The sequence below is a fragment of the Thermobia domestica genome, chromosome 7, assembly GCF_964235325.1.
Source record: "Thermobia domestica chromosome 7, izTheDome1.hap1.1, whole genome shotgun sequence".
Classification (NCBI taxonomy): Eukaryota; Metazoa; Arthropoda; class Insecta; order Zygentoma; family Lepismatidae; genus Thermobia; species Thermobia domestica.
In genome coordinates, this window is record NC_137460.1 from 205,130,426 (window position 1) to 205,152,606 (window position 22,181).

General features: G+C 35.2%; 1 protein-coding gene across 1 annotated transcript in view; it reads left to right on the forward strand.

Moving 5' to 3' along the window:
• LOC145690682 (ATP-dependent DNA helicase DDX11) overlaps positions 1 to 22,181 on the forward strand; it is a 117,420-nt gene that overhangs the window by 5,790 nt on the left and 89,449 nt on the right. Inside the window, exons 2-5 of the mRNA XM_081765822.1 lie at positions 5,182 to 5,385; positions 13,303 to 13,566; positions 14,360 to 14,602; positions 20,964 to 21,130. Coding sequence (XP_081621948.1) covers positions 5,227 to 5,385; positions 13,303 to 13,566; positions 14,360 to 14,602; positions 20,964 to 21,130 — 833 coding nt within the window. The 5' untranslated portion in view covers positions 5,182 to 5,226. The remainder of the gene's footprint in view (positions 1 to 5,181; positions 5,386 to 13,302; positions 13,567 to 14,359; positions 14,603 to 20,963; positions 21,131 to 22,181) is intronic.

The following is a 22,181-nucleotide window of genomic DNA, read 5'->3' on the forward strand; positions in this document are numbered from 1 at the left end:
TTTTTGTCGACGGAAATAGTTTTTTTGACCGCATAGGCCCCACGCTGATCCTACGGTGAGAGAGTGCTCATCGGATGGCCAGGAAAGTAGTGTAAGTTCTCGCAAGCGCCCTGGTGTGAAGTTCACACATATTTTCTAGTTATAAATGTATATTTAATACAAAATTTTTATAAGCACTAAAACTTTACAATCGGGTTCGGGCTCACCCCCTCGTAAAATGCCTAAAACAAGCAAGAGCGAGACAAACTTTCAAGTTGTGAGTAGTATGGAAGAGAGCGAGCGGACTATCGCGACGCTTTTAGTCCGATGTCTTGTAGTTAAAGATGCTGAAATTGCCAATGTTGAAACTAAACGTCCCGTGTGCTCTTTAAGAATTTGTCCCCTTTCCTTATTAATAAAGTTATTGCTTACACTACTTGACAGTTTAAACATATCAAGCAATTACGGAATGGCACTTTATTGGTGGAAACGGTCGACAAGAAGCAAACGGCAAGCTATTCCAATTGACTACCATTGCACTAGTGAACGTGTTTATAGAACCCCATCATCAACTGAACGTCTGTCACGATGCGATGTGATGTTGGGACCTCCTAAATGCCACAGAGGAGGAGATTAAATTGGAGCTGGCTGATCAACACGTTGTAGAGGTAGCTCGCATTAAAAGTAAGAAGTAGAGATGCAAGGGCTCGGGAAAAAACCGGCTTTTTTGAAAAAAAAAACAAAAAAAACGGTTTTTCCTGCTTCGTTTTTTTGCTTGGGAAATTTTGGGCTTTTTTCAAAATCTTGCTTTAAATTGATAAAGCAGACTTTGTTTCGCTTCTCTACATCACAAAAACTCATTTAATTAATGGTTGATGTAGGTAATAATATAAAACCTAAAATAAACCATGAATTTCGAAAAGATTATTTTAAAATTCTTAACATATTTACATTATGAATTCCTAAGGATTAACTAATAGATGTAATAATTTTATAACCTCTTATACACAAAAGTAAGTACTTTTATTTTAAAAAATGATACACAAATAACTAGCAAAATTCTGTGTAGTATTTTTACTTTAAAATATCACACACCCTCATTTTGAAACAAAATAAAATAAAACATGAGAGAAATACATTTATATGATAATTTTAAAGGCTGCACATCAACAGCTTGGTTTTGGGTGGTTCTGCACATTCTTGAAACTTTTAAATTTTAACTTTCATATACATTGTATGGATATTTCGAACAATTTTTTCATTCATTGATCACATAGGTAATAATCTGTTATCACCTATCAGGTGCTTCGGATCTGCACAATCGGTAAAATTCCGAATTCCATAATGCACTGACTGTTCCTTAAGCTTGTTTAGAATCATGCAAGTAGCGAATTTTCTGTTCATGGATCATATGCGTAATAGACCGACCGTTCATCTGATCGTGTGGTTTTCTAGGCTTATAACCACCAACACGGTTTACCCAGTTCTAAAGGATTCTGAATTTTTAACGACAGGAATTCAACTTTTTTGAAGAAAGAAAAAAAAACTGGAAAGAATCAATCACTGTTTCAATTCACAAGAAAGGCGCCAAAACTTATTGTAATAATTAGCGAGGCATTTCTCCTAACATTATATTATCAAGATTGATTCCATAAGCAGATGAAATTATTGGAGATTATCAGTGTGGATTTAGGGAAATCGATCAACTACCGACCAGATATTTACTATTCGATAAATACTCGAAAGGAAATAGGAAATGGGGATATATATATATATTACCCAGTACATCGGCTGTTTATTAATTTTAAAAAGGTTTACGACTCTGATAGGAGGGAAGTATTGTACAATTCTTACAGAATTCGGAATAACGAAAAAGCTAGTTAGATTAATTAGAATGGGTTTAAATGAATCCCAGAGTAAAGTCCGAGTAGAAAAATTCTTGTCCATGGGCTTCAACGTCGAGAATGGTCTGAAACAAGTAGATGCGTAAACACCATTATTATTCAGCATTGCTCCGGAGTACGCTATAAGGAAAATTAAAGATAGCAACCAGGCCCTAGAGCTTAATGGTATTCACCAAGTTATGGCATATGCTGATGATGTAAATTTAATAGGGGATGATAGGAGAACAATTGAAAGAAATGCAGAGATCTTATTGAACGCTTGCAGAAACATGGGTTTAGAAGTAAATGCAGAGAAAACTAAATACATGGAAGTGCGTCGGGACCGGAATACAGCAAATTGTGGATGCGTTAAAATATTAAATAATACTTTTGATAAAGGGGATAGTTTCAAATATCTAGGATCAATATTAACATAGGAAAACCATATTCACGAAGAAATTAAATGTCGACTAAAAGCAGGGAATTCGTGTTACTATTCGGTTCAAAATCTCTTGTCGTCGCGAATTCTGTCGAGGAATTTGAAGCTTAAAATATACAAAACGATAATTATTCCTGTTGTTCTGTATGGCTGCGAAACATGGTCACTTACTCTGAGGGAAGAACATAGACTGAAAGTATTTGAGAACAAGATCCTGAGACGAATATTCGGACCCAAGAGGAACGGGAATGGCGGAAACTTCATAACGAGGAACTACATAATTTAAACGCTTGCAGCGGCATTTAGAATCAATATTACCAGACCCAAAAGCATATCCACAAAGAAATTAAATGTCGACTGAAATCAGGAAATTCGTGTTATTATTCAGTTCAAAATATTTTGTTGTGGCGAATTCTGTCGAGGAATTTAAAGCTTAAAATATATAAAACGATAATCATGCCTGTTGTTCTGTATGGTTGTAAAACATGGTCGCTTGCGTTGAGGGAAGAACGCAGACTGAAAGTATTTGAAAATAAAATCCTGAGACGAATATTCGAACCCAAGAGGAACAGGAATGGGGGAAACTTCATAACGAAGAACTGCATAATTTATACGGTTTACTAAACATCGTTACGGTCATCAAGTCTAGGAGGCTCAGATGGGCAGGTCATGCAGCCAGAATGGAAGAAGGTAGTAACGCTTTCAAAGTTTTAATTGGAAATCCAATCGGAAAACGTCCATTAGGAAAACCTAGGGGTAAATGGAAGGATAATATTAAGATGGATCTCGCAGAAATAGGAATACAAAGTAAAAACTGGATCCAGTTGGCTAAGGATAGAAGTCAGTGGAAAGCTTCTGTGAACGCGGCATTGAACCTTCGGATTCCATAGGCCATAGAGAGAGAGAGAGAATATATTTAAGTTAATCACAACTGCACAACAACAATGAGTCAGTGGTTAGTTTTTGCACTTTTATCGGGAAGTCCGGTATTCAACCTGGAATTCGATCATTTTGACAGAAGTTGTTCTTAATCCCATCTGTGAGTGTAGAGATAGTGCGTGTACTGTGAAGTGGCCGACTTCCTTTATCGTTTTTAAATCGTTGTTATTACTAATTACCAGCAGTGACGGATTTGCGGAGGGGGTATAGGGTGGGGATGTCTTACAAATTGAAGCCTGTACCCCGAAATTACGGAATTTCTAAAACAATCGAAATATTTGTTATGCCTTTACTCATAAACTTCAAGCTCTCCTCAAATAAAAATTAGGTATTTTTAGAAAAACTAAACGTTAATATGGAAAACCCTCCCAAAATACTTTTCTAAATCCGCCACTGATTATCAGTATAAAATGGTCTTCAAGGTTGTATCCGGAAGATTATTGCTGAATACAAACAAAACGAAATGTTAGTTATGCCTATACTCATAAACTTCAAGCTCCTCCCAAATAAAAATTAGGACATTTTTAGAAAAACCAAACATTAAGCAGAGAAACACCGCCCAAATTCCTTTCTGTATCCGGAAGATTGTTGCTAAATCATTGCATAGCTACAGTATAACAAAAATGTGGAAGTACGCTCTGACAGATATACTGACAAACGTGCGCTCTGACGGATATATTGAAAAACATAAGTTTAATTTATGTGATAGAAGCTAGAGTAGGCCTACTAATCTCTAAGAAATGAAACACGGATGACTAAAAAGAAATAAGTAGAGAAGAAGAAAAATGTCGATAACTCAGAAGTTAAAATAAAGTTAAATATCCTCTACAATTGCCCTCAAATACTACGTACTGTATGTTTACTTTAATTCATAAAATATATGCTCCATCCATCATGATGGTAAATTCCATAGCGAAATATGGTATTTAGGTCATGAAATCTTATTTAACTTTAGAGTATATTATAAGAAAGCTATTCAAATAGAAAAATCATGAAAATGAAAAAGCCAAAATTTCCGAAATTCTCGTTTTTTTTTTTTTTTTTTTTTTTTTTTCAAAAAAGCCGGCTTTTTTGCATCTCTAGTAAGAAGTCAGGTGGACTCGTTGCTACCCAGTCACTGATTCTTACTTTCAGTTTATCTACACTTCCGTACTACTTAAAGGCTAGTTATTATCGGCTTAAAGTCCGACCTTATATTCCCAATCCCCTGCGCTTTTTCAAATGTCAACACTTCGAGCACACCGGCACATCGTGTAATCTGAGTTTTGCTCTTTGTTCGAATTGTGGCTAGGTGAGTGCGTAACCCTGTACAGTGACAAAGCCCTTTAGTGTCGAACTGCAAGAGCGACTGTTCTCGGGATTGTGTAGCCTTTCAACGTGAGAAGCGTATTCGACAGCTAATGGTTGTTGGCAAGATCTCTGCTGACTATCGGGAGCTTCGTTTAAAAGAGAGTATCCTTTCCTCGCTTTCTGTGTCCTTTGCTGCTGTTATAGCTTCCTGTTGTAAATCTGTGGCAATCCAGACGTCCGACGTTTCCACTCCAATGCATATTGTTCCCGAAGAAAGTCCAGAAATTCCCTACACTTCATTAGCAGGAAGGCGTGATGCAGTTGTTCTGTGTGCCAATCTATAATTTGAAAACTGAAAAAGTTTTAACGTACTTACACTCAGATCTGATACTGAATACTTAAAGTATTGGTGTAATATTTCTAGGTATAGTTAAAAATGCACCATTCCATTGTACTATTATTCACGGGTATAGTTACATGTTCACTTCAAAGTAGTGTACTATTTAATTTGTTGTATTGCGGATCGAGGGAAGTTTCAAGTACACAACCTAAGCAAATCCGAATTATACTATTATAATTGTGTTGTAAGCTTTCGAGTAATATGTAAGATAAACATACCAAACTAAATCCATATATCCTTTTGTGTTGCAGGTATTTCTCACTACCTTAATGAACTGAGTAAATCGAGAGTGAGCGATGGATTCGTACGGCAAAATTGAGGATGGGCCTCTGAAACCACCGGCAGAATTTCCCTTTCCCTTTGAGCCGTATTCCATCCAGAAGGACTTTATGAAACATCTTTTTGTGGCTCTGGAGCAAGGGAAATTTGGAATTTTTGAAAGCCCCACTGGCACAGTGAGTATATATCTTATTTATTTGATCTTTCAGAGGAATCAAACATTATTTTCGAATATTAAATCGTGGCTTTAAAACAGTTTCAATCTAAACGTTTAGTTATCGATGTTCGTATATTTCGATCGGCCTAGTTTTTAAAGACCCATTGTCTTTGTTTGTCGAAAAAAAAAATATAAGATTAAAATTACTTTTTGTATGTAACACTGAAATCCGTCACACTGTGAGCTATGGCAATTCGTGTCTCTATCACAAAATTTTCGACAAACTTTTAAAAAAATAGAATATAATAAATTATATTCAAACTCGTATCTTAAAACAAAATAAGTAATGTCTAGGGTAATTAACTTAATAAACAGATTTATAACTCAGGATCTTATCTACATATGAAATCATAACACATGAGTTACCTCTATTAAAAGTTTATTTTGAAAAAGTTGATAATTCTATGAAATATCTTTCTTTAAAAGTGCATGAGATATACCTGTTGAGTATTCTCTAATTCCTTAATTTTTCTCTAGTTTTAGTAAACTTTATTAAGCTAAGATTTCTCTAATTATGTGCCTGTGGCAGACAGAAGGGTAAGCCCTCACTAAAAGCGTCCTCGGTCAACCTTTAACTTATAAAGGGCATTGACTCACTACATCAAAAACTCTGGCCTACGACCCTATTTCGTGTACTCCCTTAAATAGGAGATGCACTAGAAGAAATCTATCTAAATACTTATTATAGGGATAAGTAGGAAACAGGGTTGGTTTAAACCTGCTTAAAAAAAAAAAAAAAAAAAGAAAAATGCTTTAAATCGTGTGAACTTAATATTGACGTTTGCACATATCAAACCATCCGCATTACGTTTATCTACTTTTCACCTTTTAATCAAGGGGTCCCGTGTTCAATTCTCGGTCGAACCACAACCCATCTTTCAAGTGTAAATCAAGTAGCGATTCGAGGTGTCCCTTTAAGCGAAAGTCTTCTCCGTGATAACCTTGGTATTTCATAAGGATGTTAAGCCTAAACATACGAAATGAAACCAAATTATATATTTCTACTTGAATGAATGCCTGTTGTTTTATAAAGAAGCCAAGCTTGCCTCTTATTGATAGAAATTGGCAAAATTTATCAACTCCCTACGTAGCTTCCAACATCAACTTTGATTTGACTTTGTTTTAATTTTATTGAATGATATCTACATACCAAATTTGTAATTTATTACCTCAGTTTTAGCGTAGTGATTATATGTTGACCTTAAAATTTTACATACAAATACATTTAAAGTAATAACAGGATTTTCCCAATGGCTAAGGCGGGAGTTTCCCGATTTATATATAATTCTACTTGTGTAACTGTTTATCTTTTTGTCGTTTTGAAATGACTCTTGACAATTATATTAACAAGTACGCCTACGTAAAGATTAGTACAACGTATTTTTATCAGGAGTCCTTCGTGAGTGAGTCGGCAATTGCATTTGTGACCAATTAGTCCCGGTTTCGTGTCCAAATGGACAATTTCTCTTGGATGTAAGTCGAGAAACGGTTTGGATTCCGCTTTAAGCTTATATGACCCCTTTCTGCATAACCTTGTTGTTGCATAATAATACCCAGGCGAAACAAACTAATTTCTATCCATATCTAATATAAATACATAGAGTAAATTATTTAAACCAAAACCTGTTTTTTTTTTTTTTTTTTCTTTCAATAAAAACTATGGTTTTTGCCAACGCTGGTAGGAAAGGAGAATGAGTTCACCTTATAGTAGCGAAAGATTTTTAAATAGATCTGGCAGGTAAAGGTTAGATGAAAACCATATTCCCTGAGCTAGGAGGTGATTTTAAAAAAAAAAATCTAAAAATTATCAGTAGCCTCTCACGAGTCCACTTCGAGGGATCGAACCCAGGAAACTGTGTTCAGAGTATTCATAAAAACCTAATGTGTCCTGCAAGAGGAATAAATTACTTTATAACCGACCAAAGCCGTATACAGCTTCAGTTTTAAACACGTATTCAAAAATTCTAATATCAGAGAATTGTTAATCTAAATGCCATATCCGCCTAATTATGGAATGTAGCATTTCAAGGATCAAATCCTGTCCCTATTTTACAGGGCCTAATTCCCTAGCAAAAATCTATTTCTTGAATTAGTATAAGAATTATTTTTCTATATCCCTTCTTCTCACAGGACCTCATTTTAGACCAAAAAAGAAGTCCCTTTAAAATGAAAACCTACTAGAAGGTAGAACCTAATATAGCTCATGCCTTCTACCCTATTTAAGACTCGAAGAACCTAACGAGTCCAAGCAAGACCTCCGTAATACTCCCCCTCATTTACTTGAAGACCTAATATTTTCTTACGGGGACAAAAAAGCTCCCACTCGACTCACCGAGCCGAGTCCGTCCTGTAAACTACATTTTGGAGACTGTTCGAAGTCTTTCCCAAGACTGACGGTCAACTGACCCCTTCACTGTAGAAATCTTCCGTTTATGTAGGGAAGCTATCGTATCATAAGCTATGTAGAAAAAACGAGTGGTGGGGAGGATGGTTCTCCCACCTACAAGAAGCTTTCTCGCAATGCTTTGAAACTGACTTATTCTCTGAAACAGAGTTGCTATCTAACTATTCTTTTTACTAGAGGTATTTTTTATATAATAGCTGAAAATAGAAATAAAATAAACATACATAGTAAATACAACAATTACATATACATACAATTAATAATTATAATAATAATAATTAATCAACCAATGCCCAGATCTGGATTTCTTACCCTAATAATAATAATAATCATAACTTAGAATATATAAATCAATACCAATATACTGATATAAAACAATATTTAAATTTAAAAACATTATTTAAACATAAAAATCAGCAAGTGATCAAAAGTGTCACTTGCACCTTATTCGCCTCGCCTTGCTATTTGTAATGTTTGTTTCTAGGTATAACGTTACCAGTGGCTTGAATTTTGTATTTGTGCCCTGTCAGTGTCTTAACACTTTCAGACCCAGGCGTTTGGTTAATCATTAGTTGGGCCTAGAAACCCAGGAGTTTTTTGGTTTATTGTAAATAACTTTTGGCATGAATGTAATGACCACAGGTATAAACCCTTATTATATTCTGAAAGTAGGTTTTCCGGGGATCCGGACAAATCTCGGAGTGACAAAATTATACTCGGGCATGGATCATAAACATGTTATACTACCAGAGTCTAGCTAGTGCTTGAGTTTCAGTGTGTTAAGTTTGAGCTTGTAATTCTGTTTCGGGGATTGCCTATCTTGATACTTGCAGACAGTAAAAAGTATAAATTAATAAAATACTATTTATTTATTTATTAAAATACTCTTACACCATGTTCTGAGCTTGGATACACGTTTCTACGAGCTCTCAAATATGCTATATAAAGAGGATAATGTAAATTTTGGTTAACATAATTAAAGGAATGAACTTCCATTTTGAATAGAAATAGAATATTTTACACTCCTGCGTTGTTTAATTATTAATTATGACGCAATAATTTTCTTCCTTACGCTGGAAGCTTCATGTGGGGTGAACCTCGAAAGAAAATATCAAGATTCTATTTACATATTTCCCATGCCGTCTTCTTCCTTATATTTGAAAAATACATTTTATTTTAAAACTTGAGCTCCAAAAATTCTTCCTAGTAATTAGTTACACACTAAATGAAACTTTTATTTACGGCCATTATATCTAAATTATAAACTTTCCTTCAACAGTTTTTCAGATTCAGTCGCCATATGTCAATGTACTCAGTTCCTAAAGTGAATATTGAGGTATTTATTACAAAAATTACTGAAGAAATAATATTTTTATTTTATTTTTTAATGCAGATTTCTGTTAGTTATTAAGTTGATCATGTTCCAATTTCTGTGTAAGGAACGTTGTTCCAGGTTTAGTTTTGACATCTTAGTTTTAATAAAACATGATTCATACGTTGCGTTTTCGATTCCATTAGAACTAAGCCTGGGTAGACACTAGCTGGAATCAGATAATCAACGTATGCAATACTACGAAATCTGCATAAAAATAAGTTAATTTTTTCTTCAGTAATTTTTATAAGTACACATTAAATTTTCACTTTAGAAACTGGATACATTGATACATAGTGACTGAATGTAAAGAATTGTTGAAGTGACAGTTAATAATTTTCATGTAATGGTCGTAAATAAAAGTTACATTTAGTGCGTATATAGTAAGAAGAATTTTTGGAGTTCAGGTTTTCACATCAAAAGTATTTTTCAAATACAAGGAAGAAGACAGCGTGGGAAATATGTAAATTGAATATTGATATTTTCTTCGGAGGTCCACCCCCTACATGAAGATTCCAGTACAAAGAAGGGAAATGTTGGGTCATAATAATTAAATAACACAAGTGTGTAAAAACTTCTATTAAAAATGGTATTTAAAATAACTTTTATTTCTATACAACTCGCAAAATTCTAGAATTTAAAAGTAGCGAAGCATATAATAATTAGTTAAAATCAGGTTTGAAACAGACTCTACCAGTAACACCTCCAGCAGCAGTAAAAAATGCTCAGTACTATATAGAGTCAAAGGAATCAGGTACGTGTCACGCCATATTGTGAACGTTCAGTAAACTGTGTCGTCAATCAAGAGAGGTTGGGAACCACTGCAATAAATGACTGCGAAAACAAAATGAAAATGTTAACGGGTCATTCCACCGAAAATCGCACGATGATGGCTGCACGACCATTTTTGAAAATTCTGAAGGGGCACAGGTGTGAGATAAATACCACAGGAAAGACTATGAAGTGACGTTTTAATGCAGTGCTGAAAACTTTTTACGACTTTAGTTTCACATGCCTCAATTAATGCCACGAAGTCATAAGCGAACATCAGTCAAATTACCACTTTTAAGCCTCGAAAACTCTGGGAAGGTGTTGAGTCAAAAATGTCCCATATGAACTGAGTATTTGTCTCCACATAATGTACAGCTGCTCGAGTTAGATCGTAGAAATGAATAATGATGATTTTATAAGGCATCAAATATGGCCACAAATGGAATTTTACCAATATTTGCACTTAAATATCTCTGGTGGGGGAAGTTCGAAAATTTTGAAACTTAGGTTAAATGACCTTTAGTTCATAATGTACTTAAGTTTTAAATTTGGCAGGTATACAAACTGTAACGTTGGAAAGTTACGTATAAAATGATGTCAAGGCACAGGGCAGTGGCATGTATTTCTTTCAACTATAACACGTGTAATACGTGAAAATTGAATTAAATATGACTAGAACAGTAAAATACTATGTTACTAACAAAGGATGAACAAACAAACATTTTTTTTTTTTTTAAACACTATTGATTCTCCCTGTGGGTGTTGTCAGTTCCAAAGGTGTAAATGTTCGCAAAACATGTAATAGAGGTACCCAGGATGCATCGATTTAGCAAGTGATGCTCTTGGTCCCGCTGGTTTGAAGAACCGAATGTACAAATTATTATACTCCAGACTGATATCTTTAACCACTGACAGCCACCACTGGTGATCATAAACGCATACAACGAAGTCCTGGATGTAAAAATCAGAGCAATGGAATTCCACGAGGATTTATGTTATCTGTACATCTTTATATTAACTTGAATTTGGTATTCTATAACATCGTAGTGTACTTGTGTTAAGCGGTACAAATCTGTGTTTTAAGCTAATGTGAGATAAGGGTATGCATTTGGCAGACCAATTGGTAATAGGAGTATTAGCTTGTACAGCTTCCCTGGACAAATTTTGTAGTTGATTCCATTTTTTTTCTTTCTTTCTTTCTTTCCCACAAGTCATACAAATCTTGAGCGGTCATGATCTGGTTAGTGAATGCTCTTTGAAGACTTGTCTTGACGCTTCTCGTTTGGTTGTACTACCTACACCGTCGCACGGGTCTTTGCCGTGAGCTGACGCAAAAAGTCCCGCTCAGCAGATAGACCTGGGTAGATTCTGTTTGTTTGTCGTACTTAGCAGGTGCCTCATCAGTGAAATAAATAAATTTTTTGACCGATGGCAAAATCTTCTTCAGATGGTTAGTGAAGTGCATCTGAAATGTATACACAGCAGTAGTGTCGCGTTGTAAATTATTACTTATACATACTATTACTGAATAATGTACCCGTTAATATATCTTACAATAAAGGATGTAAAGTGACTTGAGAATTTACCCAGTGATAGTTTTGTATCTCATCTTGAATTACGGACGTACAGAATCAGCCAATACAATGCAATCAGTATCATCGAGGTTGGTTTTACATTCTTTGAAATACGCAAACTGAGCTTTTAATATATAGTGATGCTGTTTGAGGGCTAACAATTGCTGTATGAGACTTTCAATGAAATGAATTCACTGAAACTCAAAACAGTATTTGTTAAGGTGGACCTACTGTACTCACTCACTGTTTTACATTGACAGTTTCATCCATTTCTTCCATTTCAGTATTAAGATCATCAATAATTTCGACAGCAGGGCAGCTACAGCACACACATGCATCATACACTCGTACCAACGTATATAACATATGTTCTAACAAGTCTTGGAAGTCAACATTTAGATGTGTTTCTTCTAATATAAACGTGACATTTTGATGGTAAACACACGTACACTTTGTAGGTACCTGCGGATCTCAAGACATAAAATTTGGAGAAACCTATTTGTATTGTTATGAAATGAATGTACAGTTATTTCAAGTTACACATCAATCACTTTTTGTGTGCTTTCCTTCACTCCATTTGCTTTCACTGAAATGCAGTCCCTTTCCAGCAAAAATTCTGTTATTCTCATCGAGCTGGTAGAAATCTTTAGCGGCCTTTATTATTTCCCTACTTAACTGCTTCCGGAATTATAGAAATCAGTAAGTAGAATGATAGAGTTCCTTACCGTGGTTTTATAATACGTTGTTTGAATTTATTTCAAAGTGGCTAATGATGACACTGAACATAAACGTACTTTGCAGTTTATTATTAGTACAGGGGCCCGTACCATATTTAGATTTGAGCAGTAATATTTGTGTAACCACGTAGTAACAAACAAAAAAGCGCGCAACAACTAATATGGTATTCACACTTTGTAGGAAAAGGCACATGCACTCACACAGAAAAACGTTTAGTGATGCGTGTGTAGTTACAGAGACCTCTGTCATTGTACACTCAATGTAAAAATATATATGAATTTAAGTACATACAAATTCACCAGATAAAATTACGTAATTAGTAGGTTAAAGTCGGCTATAGGAGAGAAAGACATACTATTTCGTAGGAATTTTCTCTGATCATGAAATTCTTTTGGAGAGTCAGATTAAACCAGAAATGATGAAGAAAATTCTTTTGGTAAGAACCTATAGGAACTTTGTAAATTTATATGCAGTTGTATGGATGCTTAAGTCAACGTTTATGACAGTGTTAATCCGCTCCTGGGGGTTGAACGCCATTGTACATAATCTGGAATGAGAAAATATGTTTTTAAAAGTCCATAAACAGTTCTCTCCAAAGATTTGTCATCAATCAACTTATACCAAAACCACCTAAGCGATGTCACATGATTACCCTTCAAATTAAAATTCTCTAATTCAGGATTTTCGTCGTAGTGCTCATCTCTATGCATTCGGAGACCCACTGTCCCATCCAACGTATGATTATACTTCCTGTAGCCGTTTGAAAATAATAATAATAATAATAATAATAAAAAAAGTGCTTCCAGGTTTTCTCCTCACCCTGTAGCATTGTCTCCTTGTCTTTCTGTAAAACTATCTAGAACTTAAGCAGGAATTGTGGTTACTGTTAGTAACTCAACAACCATATATTAACAAGTGTACAATAAACATATAAGGGTGGATTTTGGTTTATAAATTGAGGAGATTCATAGTTATTTAAAGACTATTGTAAACTGTTATTCTTTCTTGAATTCACAGGGCAAATCATTGAGTTTGATCTGCGGTGCTCTGACATGGCTTCGACTCCACGAGGAGCGGAAACGTTCAATGATGAAGGCAAGGATCGAAGCCTTGGAATCCGAGGAGAGAGACTGCGGCGATGGCGGCCTCGATTGGTTCACTCAGCATGCGATGATAAATGAGGGAAAGCTGAAACAAAAGCAGTTGAGCGCTCAGCTCAAGAAGATGGACGAGAAACGAGAGAAGCTGAGAAGGATCAAAGATAAGAGGGAACAGTTGAAGGTAAATCACTGAGCTTCAGATATTTCATGTCTATAGTATTAGCTTTTTATTTCAGTATGATGACTTTGCAGACGTCAGATATCCATAGTTTTGCATATTTCTTCTTTTCAGCGTTGACAGAGAAAGTGGAAGTCAAAAAAAGTATTCAATATTGGAGATAAAAAGACCTTACTTTATATCCAGGAATAAGAAGCCTTATCTAAAAGTTTTCGTTGCTCTCTGATAATTTCATCAATGACATCTACTATGCTGCTAGACTGTGTTAACGTGAATGTTCATTCCTTCCTTTCCATGGAGTCTCTTGTCTTAAACGTAACCTTAATAGAAAAGAATGTTAAAAAGGCGATTCATTTTCTTGAAGACTGAGTAGTTTTCCACCTATGTTTAACTTGGATCTGTTGAACTTACCTTGCTGTAGGAGCCTGAAAGATTAATGTATGTTGTGATATAGGGGGAGCTATTTAGAAACCTTTCGAAGTAGACACTAACTCGCCTGTGCAGGCACCATCTTCGAATAACAAACAATCGAAAAGCGGTTTGCTTTGTGTACGAAATGTTAGTTTTTATGCGGTGGATACAAAGTAAGATCTATTAGCAAAAACATATTAAGTTTGTCCTTAGGAGGATAAATAGCCTGAGGTACTGAAATCCTTATAGACTTGTGCAGTTTCCTGCAAATTAGCATTTGCTAATATTTAACATTATTCACAATATCTTGGTTACATTGAGCTGATTGTTGTACTTCTTGTTTATATATGTCTCTCTGATTCAGTGTTGTCTTTGTGTGTTCCAGCGCCGGTCCATCCAAGGTTTGGATGCTGAATTCGACGATCTGTTCCGCCGCAAGCAAGAGGTGAAGGAAGCTGTGGCTCGAGATTTGGCAGCTACCGCTGATGCCCCAGATGAGGTCGATCCTACGGCAGACGACGAGGATCTTGTGCTGGAGGATTACGGGGAGAGTAAGGAAGGAGACAGAATGCTGTTGTCTCCGGAGAAGGATGATGACACAGAGGAGGTCGAATATGAGGGCATTAAGGTAAACGACAAGGCAGGAAAACTATCTGTGCATTCCCTTTGAGGACAGTTTTGTTAGAGAAAACTATGGGGTTATTATCTTATTGTTTATTTGTTTAAGTTTAGTTTCCCCTTTCTGCATCAAGGTTATAAGTAAAGGCCGAAAGTTCATGACCTAAATAATATACTGTAGATAAAAATGATCTAAAACATGGAAAAATGACCTAAAAGGTATGAAGAATGACGATTAAATTTGTAATTTTAACTTAAAAAGAATACAACATACATACCAAATGATGGGCATCGTGTCCGCAAAAAAAAAAAAAAAAAAAAAAAAAAAAAAAAAAAAAAAAAAAGTAACTTCTTCACTTGAAAAACGTAAGTTTCATTTTAGATTAAAATAACCAAATAAAATATGCATTTAAACAATTTAACGAATTAGACAAATACGACAAACAATTGAGCGTAAAATGCACTTATTTCCCGCATCTCGGCCTACTATGTGATGTGGTGTGTTTCCATGTCCTGAGCATCACTGCAAAGAAAAGAAAAAGAAATAATGCCTCCTCGTAAATCATGTAATAATTGCGTAGAATTAACAAATTGTATATGGAAAATCGGAAAGTGAAGATCAGGGACTCATTCGGGGACGGGATTTCCCGATTCCTACGCTGTCCGCCACAATACAAACCATCGAAAAAGTAACTAATTTAAACGTGAGAAATGATTCTAAAGATATTACACGCACACAAATCAATTTTAGAAATATTTAGTGAAAGTGAAAACTCCAATTTTTCCACTTATTTTGCATACGGTTGCAATATACCACCATTGTCTTGACAATATAGAAACAAAGACTAATGTCTGCAGTTCTAATTCTTTTTCGTTTGTTTGTAAATTGTTATAATATGAGAAAATGTTTTTACCTCGGTGCAAAGTCTCAAGCAAATTACTAAAATTAAAAGAATGGAAAAATTACCGAAACGTATCAAAAATGAAGAAAAAAATTACCGAAACTTAGGAAAAATGTCAAGAAAAAGACATCAAAAATCAAGGAAAATGCCCCAAAAGCTGAAAATTGGTAGTATATATATACCGGGTGATTCAATAAGAACGTACCAGGCCTATATCACAGCTAATACTGCACGTAGAGCCTTCAAACAAAAAATTGCATTACCAAATCGTATGTGTAGAATGCAATAAAAATAGTAGCGAGACCAATGGCGTCTCGTGAATACCTCCAACGGGGGGCAACTTCAAAACTTGCAATGGAAAGTGGTATAACTGTTGAAATCGTTCGAAAGAACATTAAATGTCATGCAACTTTTAGAGGACAAACTTTGTCATATCCTTTCCCATTTAGCCCCTAGAGGCGTTGGTGCAGACTTGTGTTTGACTACCCGTAGCAGGCCTTTATCTCAGCTAATAATGCACATAGAGCCATCAAACAAACAATTGAACTACCAAATCGTATGTGCAGAATACAATAAAAATAGTAGCAACACCAGTGGCGTATCGTGAATATCTCCAACGGGGGTCATCTGCAAAATTTGACATGGAAACAGGGGTTGGTTGTGCCTCCATTGAAACAAGCGCACAGTGGGAGAAACGTCGAGAGGAAACACCCTCGCACCATCTGACTTTCACCTAGTAATGCGACCGTGTTGCTGCTAACGAGGAAGAAATATGCCAACGACGTTTCTCCCATTGTGCGCTTGTTTGAATGGAGGCACAACCAACCCCTGTTTCCATGTCAAATTTTGCAGATGACCCCCGTTGGAGATATTCACGATACGCCACTGGTGTCGCTACTATTTTTATTGCATTCTGCACATACGATTTGGTAGTTCAATTGTTTGTTTGACAACTCTATGTGCATTATTAGCTGAGATAAAGGCCTGCTACAGGTAGTCAGATACAAGTCTGCAACAACGCCTCTAGCGGCTAAATGGAAACGAACATGACAAAGTTTGTCCTCTAAAAGTTGCATGACATTTAATGTCCTTTCGAAAGATTCTAACAGTTACACCACTTTCCATTGCAAATTTTGAAGTTGCCCCCCGTTGGAGATATTCACAGACGCCACTGGTCTCGCTACTATTTTTATTGCATTCTACACATACGATTTGGTAATGCAACTTTTTTGTTTGAAGGCTCTACGTGCAGTGTTAGCTGCGATATAGGCCTGGTAAGTTCTTATTGAATCACCCGGTATGTATATATATATATATATATATATATATATATATATATATATAAAGATAGATAGATATACTCCTCTCTCCACCTAGGTATCTTCACGATGTATGGTTGCTAGGTGTAGGTAGATAGATTAAACATTTTTGTGTACATTTCAGCTTCATGTTATCTTTCTGAAATCAATTATTGACAAGTGAAGTAGATACACCTCCTACTGTGGTCTGACAGCAACAGTGTTGCCAGGAGCCAGATAATTAAAAAAGAATGTTTATTTTACACATACATCGTTAATATTCCCTAAACTATCAATAAGACATAAAACTCAATCGGTGTTTCGTTAGTTCGATTTAGAGAGATGCATATTGACCATTTACAATGATTACGGAAATTCGATACTTGTTTTTCGTGAATATTTCTTTAGTTTTGTGTTTTTATTTACATATCTATAAGTTTTATTTAAATTTGAGGAGCTCTTACCTCTGGTTCAATCCCCGACCACGTAAGTTAGTAATGGACAACATCGTACCTGTGGGTTTTCTCAGGGTATTCCCTTTTTCATTCCATATTTTCATTCCCATTTCTTCCATCATCATTTGCCTCAATCATCCATCCCCCTTAGCCTAAAGGGCATAATCGTCGGACGTTCAACTGAAAGATTTTGTTTCATTTACATTTTAGCGTTAATGTCAATGACTGTTTCAGCATCCACCTGGACCACGTTAAAATGTATTTAGAGAATAATGTATTTTATTGATACAAAATATATATATACATTTGAAGTCAGAATTGCATAACTTTGCGGACATGCTATAATGAACAATATTGTATTAAATATGATGTATTGTAGGCAAATGACCTCTATACTGATACTAGTAAATATATCCACTTGTCGCCGCGGCGCCGGACAGTATAGGATGTGTAAATAGACTGGATTTTTATTCATGTTGTTGAAAACGTTATTTTAGTTTCAACCAAAGGTACAATAGCACTTCTTAGTGGCACAGTATTGTTTCTCAAAATTCACCAACAATTTGGCAGGGAATGTTATGGGTAGATTTTGTACAGTTTTGTTACAAGAAACCTGGAAACTCGTATGTGCATTAAAGCATGTACACTCACAACTATAGGTAGGAAATTATTAAAAGTACTATACTGCGAAATAGGGGTAATAAAATATGTTAGAAATAATGTAAGTAAAAATCTAATAGTCACCGCAAGAAACAAACCTTATCTCTAGGAAGTACTTTCGGAGAACATCGTCTTCATCGTCAGCCTAGGCACACTTCAAAAAGGATTTAAACCATAAAAAGAATTTTAAAAATGTGCGAAGTAAAAATCTTCTTGTCACTATAATTAGAGATATGTTAATAGTAATTCACTTGTCACTGTTCACTGTTCTTTACTGTTTTTTTCTTTTTTCATTATCTTCCAGACGGCGAAAATGAGTAGCAAAAACATTGCTCCAAATGGCATTTATGTCACCTTTATCTGAATTGAGTGGCGGTTTCTCCTTATGAATGTAATCAGCTTCTCTAATTTTCCGTTCAGTTGCTGTTTTTGCTTTTTCGAACAAACATGAATTAACAATGTTATGGTTATTCCCTTTGAGATGTGATGCCAATCCAGATAAATGTTGGAAGCTACGAGATTTTGGACGTGCGAATGAGCTCAGCGATTCTGGTATAAATATTCCTGTTTTATTTGACCTATATATATTTGGTTACATTTACATTTAACCCTATAGACTTTGTTTTCAGTATAAAATGATTTAAAATTTGTAATATATTTTTCTATAGGTTTAGAAGGAACTTCGGAGACCTTGATGTTATATTTATGCAATGCCTTCTTATTTTTTGCCGAAATATGTGGAACCAGAGGGACACCAATCCATTTGTCTTCTTTGGCATTTGTTGTTGTCCGATGGTGGGTGTCGTCGATCTCCCGTTGTACCTGTTTGTATCACTTCAGTAATAAAGACTTTTGATAGCCATTTTGTTGTCCAATTTTAATTAAATATTGAATTTCTTGGTTGAGGTCACCAGGAAGATCAGAAAGTAGAAGAGCTCTCCTGAAGAAGTTTTTCCAAATATTCAGTTTCTGAAGTCATGAATGAGATGATTTAAAATGAATATACTCGGTACCCGCAGAAGGTTTACGATATACTAAAGTAACAAACTTATTCGCTTGTCTTTTGATGGTAATATCAAGGAAGTTAAGAGTTCCATTTTTTTCAAGTTCCATGGTGAATTTGATTCTAGGATGTATCTGATTAAATTTATCAAATAATTTCTTCAAATCCTGATATTCCTTGTACAGAATTAAAGTATCGTCAGCATATCGAAAATACCTGATAAGAGGAAATTTGGGAGAATGTTGTTTTCGAACATATTCAATACCAGGTTCGAAAGTATTGCAGAAAGAGTATTGCCCATGGCCAATCCATTGTCCTGACGAAAGATGGTATCTTCAAATTGGAAAATATTATTTCTAAGGCAAAAAGCTATTAGTTGAGAGACTAGTTGAATTTCGTGTGGGTTTATTTTTATTTTAAGTAAGGCAAGTTCGACTGCCTGTAAAGCCAGGTCTACTGGTGTTGATGGGTATATCTCCACTACGTCAAAAGATACCATATGGGTAGAATCCGCCGCGACAAACGAGTTCAAACACGTTTTTAACTCTTAAGCTATTTTTAACAGTATATTTGACTGGGATATTAAAATATACCAGTTTGTTATACAACCATTTTGAAAGTATGTAGGGTGGTAGGCTGACGATACCTTAATTCTGTACAAGGAATATCAGGATTTGAAGAAATTATTTGATGAATTTAATCAGATACATCCTAGAATCAAATTCACGTTGGAACTTGAAGAAAATGGAACTCTTAACTCCTTTGATATTACTGTCAAAAGACAAGCCAATAAGTTTGTACTTTAGTATATCGTAAACCTTCTGCTGGTACCAAGTATATTCATTTTAAATCATCTCATTCATGACTTCAGAAACTGAATATTTGGAAAAACTTCTTCAGGAGAGCTCTTCTACTTTCTGATCTTCCTGGTGACCTCAACCAAGAAATTCAATGTTTAATTAAAATTGGACAACAAAATGGCTATCAAAAGTCTTTATTACTGAACTGATACAAACAGGTACAACGGGAGATCGACGACACCCACCATCGGACAACAACAAATGCCAAAGAAGACAAATGGATTTGTGTCCCTCTGGTTCCACATATTTCGGCAAAAATTAAGAAGGCATTGCATAAATATAACATCAAGGTCTCCGAAGTTCCTTCTAAACCTATAGAAAAATATATTACAAATTTTAAATCATTTTTTACTGATCCCCAACAAAGTAGTGGCGTCTATAGGGTTAAATGTAAATGTGACCAAATATATATAGGTCAAATAAAACAAGAATATTTATACTAGAATCGCTGAGCTCACTCTCACGTCCAAATCTCGTAGCTTACAACAGTTATGTGGATTGGCATCACATCTCAAAGGGAATAACCACAACATTGTTAATTCAGGTTTGATCGAAAAAGCAAAAACAGCAACTAAACGGAAAATTAGAGAAGCTGATTACATTCATAAGGAGAAACCGCCACTCAATTCAGATAAAGGTGACATAAATGCCATTTGGAGCAATGTTTTTGCTACTCATTTTCGCCGTCTGGAAGATAATGAAAAAAGAAAAAAGAAAAAAAAGTAAACAAGTGAATTACTATTAACATATGTCTAATTATAGTGACAAGAAGATTTTTACTTCGCACATTTTTAAAATTCTTTTTATGGTTTAAATCCTTTTTGAAGTGTGCCTAGGCTGATGATGAAGACGATGTTCTTCGAAAGTACTTCCTAGAGATGAGTTTTGTTTCTTGCGGTGACTATTAGCCTTTTACTTACATTATTTCTAATCATTATCACCGCTCGCAATATAATGATAATAAAATATGTTATTTGTGAAGATATGAACTTAACTTGTAGCTGTACTCTTTAAGAATGAAAGAAACACAATTTAATGTTAATATTATTAATTAGTTTCTTCTCAGCGGTAGCAAAACTCGATAGTATTGTATTTCATGTATCACTCTGCGTCCTATATAATGTATAGGCATGAGACCAAACGCATTGAAGCATTAATTAAATTGAAATCGTGTAATGTGTTGTGTGTTCTAGTTGATCTACTGTAGTCGGACGCACTCACAGCTGTCACAGTTCGTTGGAGAAATTAAAAGAAGTCCATTTGGAGAGGACGTGGCTCTTGTGTCGCTCGCATCTCGTCAGAATCTCTGCATTAACGATTCTGTGCGAAAACTTCATTCGCTCTCTCTTGTCAACGAAAGGTGAGTGGGAAAAAATCTAATGTCTCTTTTAGCATAAACAACAAACTAGTAATCCTTTGCCAAGAAAGAATTATATAATCAACATACTACTAGTTTCGTTCAGTCTAGAGTACCTTATTTGTATGTGTGATTCTTTAGCATTATTGAAGCCATTTATTTCATATGTTCGACTTTCCATTTAGAACAATCATAATATTAATGAACTCTATATTCAAAAACTTGAAGGTTAATTGCCAAAGAAACGAAAGTTCGGCCAGCTATCCTATGTTATTCCAAGCCAGTCGGGTGAAGATTGTTGAGTTTTATTTTCTTTAATTTATTTATTTTTATTTATTTTATTTTTTGTTTTATTTTATTATTTTATTCAAGGGGCCCCTTAGATGATCTTATAATTGTCTGCTTGCTGTAAGTGTCGTTCTGAGCTCTTGGGGTGATGGCTGTACATATGCATTATGTTGAAAAGATCTCAGATGTTGTATTTCGATAGCCAGGTTATCTTTCGCCGATATTTTTCTTCCCCTGTGTATTACATACTGACTACAGTAAAACATGAATTGTAGTGAAAACCGTCAGCATTAAGATGTAGATCAGTGTACATGTGTATTTCCTGTGTTTACTGTAAGCAAACGTACCATCTAATCTGCGTTCAATTGAGATGCTCAAAAGCTGTAAGTAACCATCTTTGCAAGTTCCATAGTGAAATAGATGTTAGAATGGTAAGTATTGTTGAAGTCTCAAGATTTTCCCATCCATTGGACCAGAAATCAGAATTATTACCTACTACTTGTTGATATAACCAAATATGTGGGAGTGAAATGTCCAATAGACGATGTTCAAAGAGTAACTAACTTGGCAACGACTGGGGGCAAGCGAGTCCATATAGATTATGTCTGTTCGTAGATATTCTACGTAAAGATTTATGGCTAAGCGGTTAGCGTACTCGCTTGTGGCGTTTGAGACTTGGAGTGGTTTTGATTCCTGGCGGAAGTTAATGTGGCTCGGATTCCACGTTAATCAGTAGGTCCACGTCATATGTAGCTGTTAAACTCAA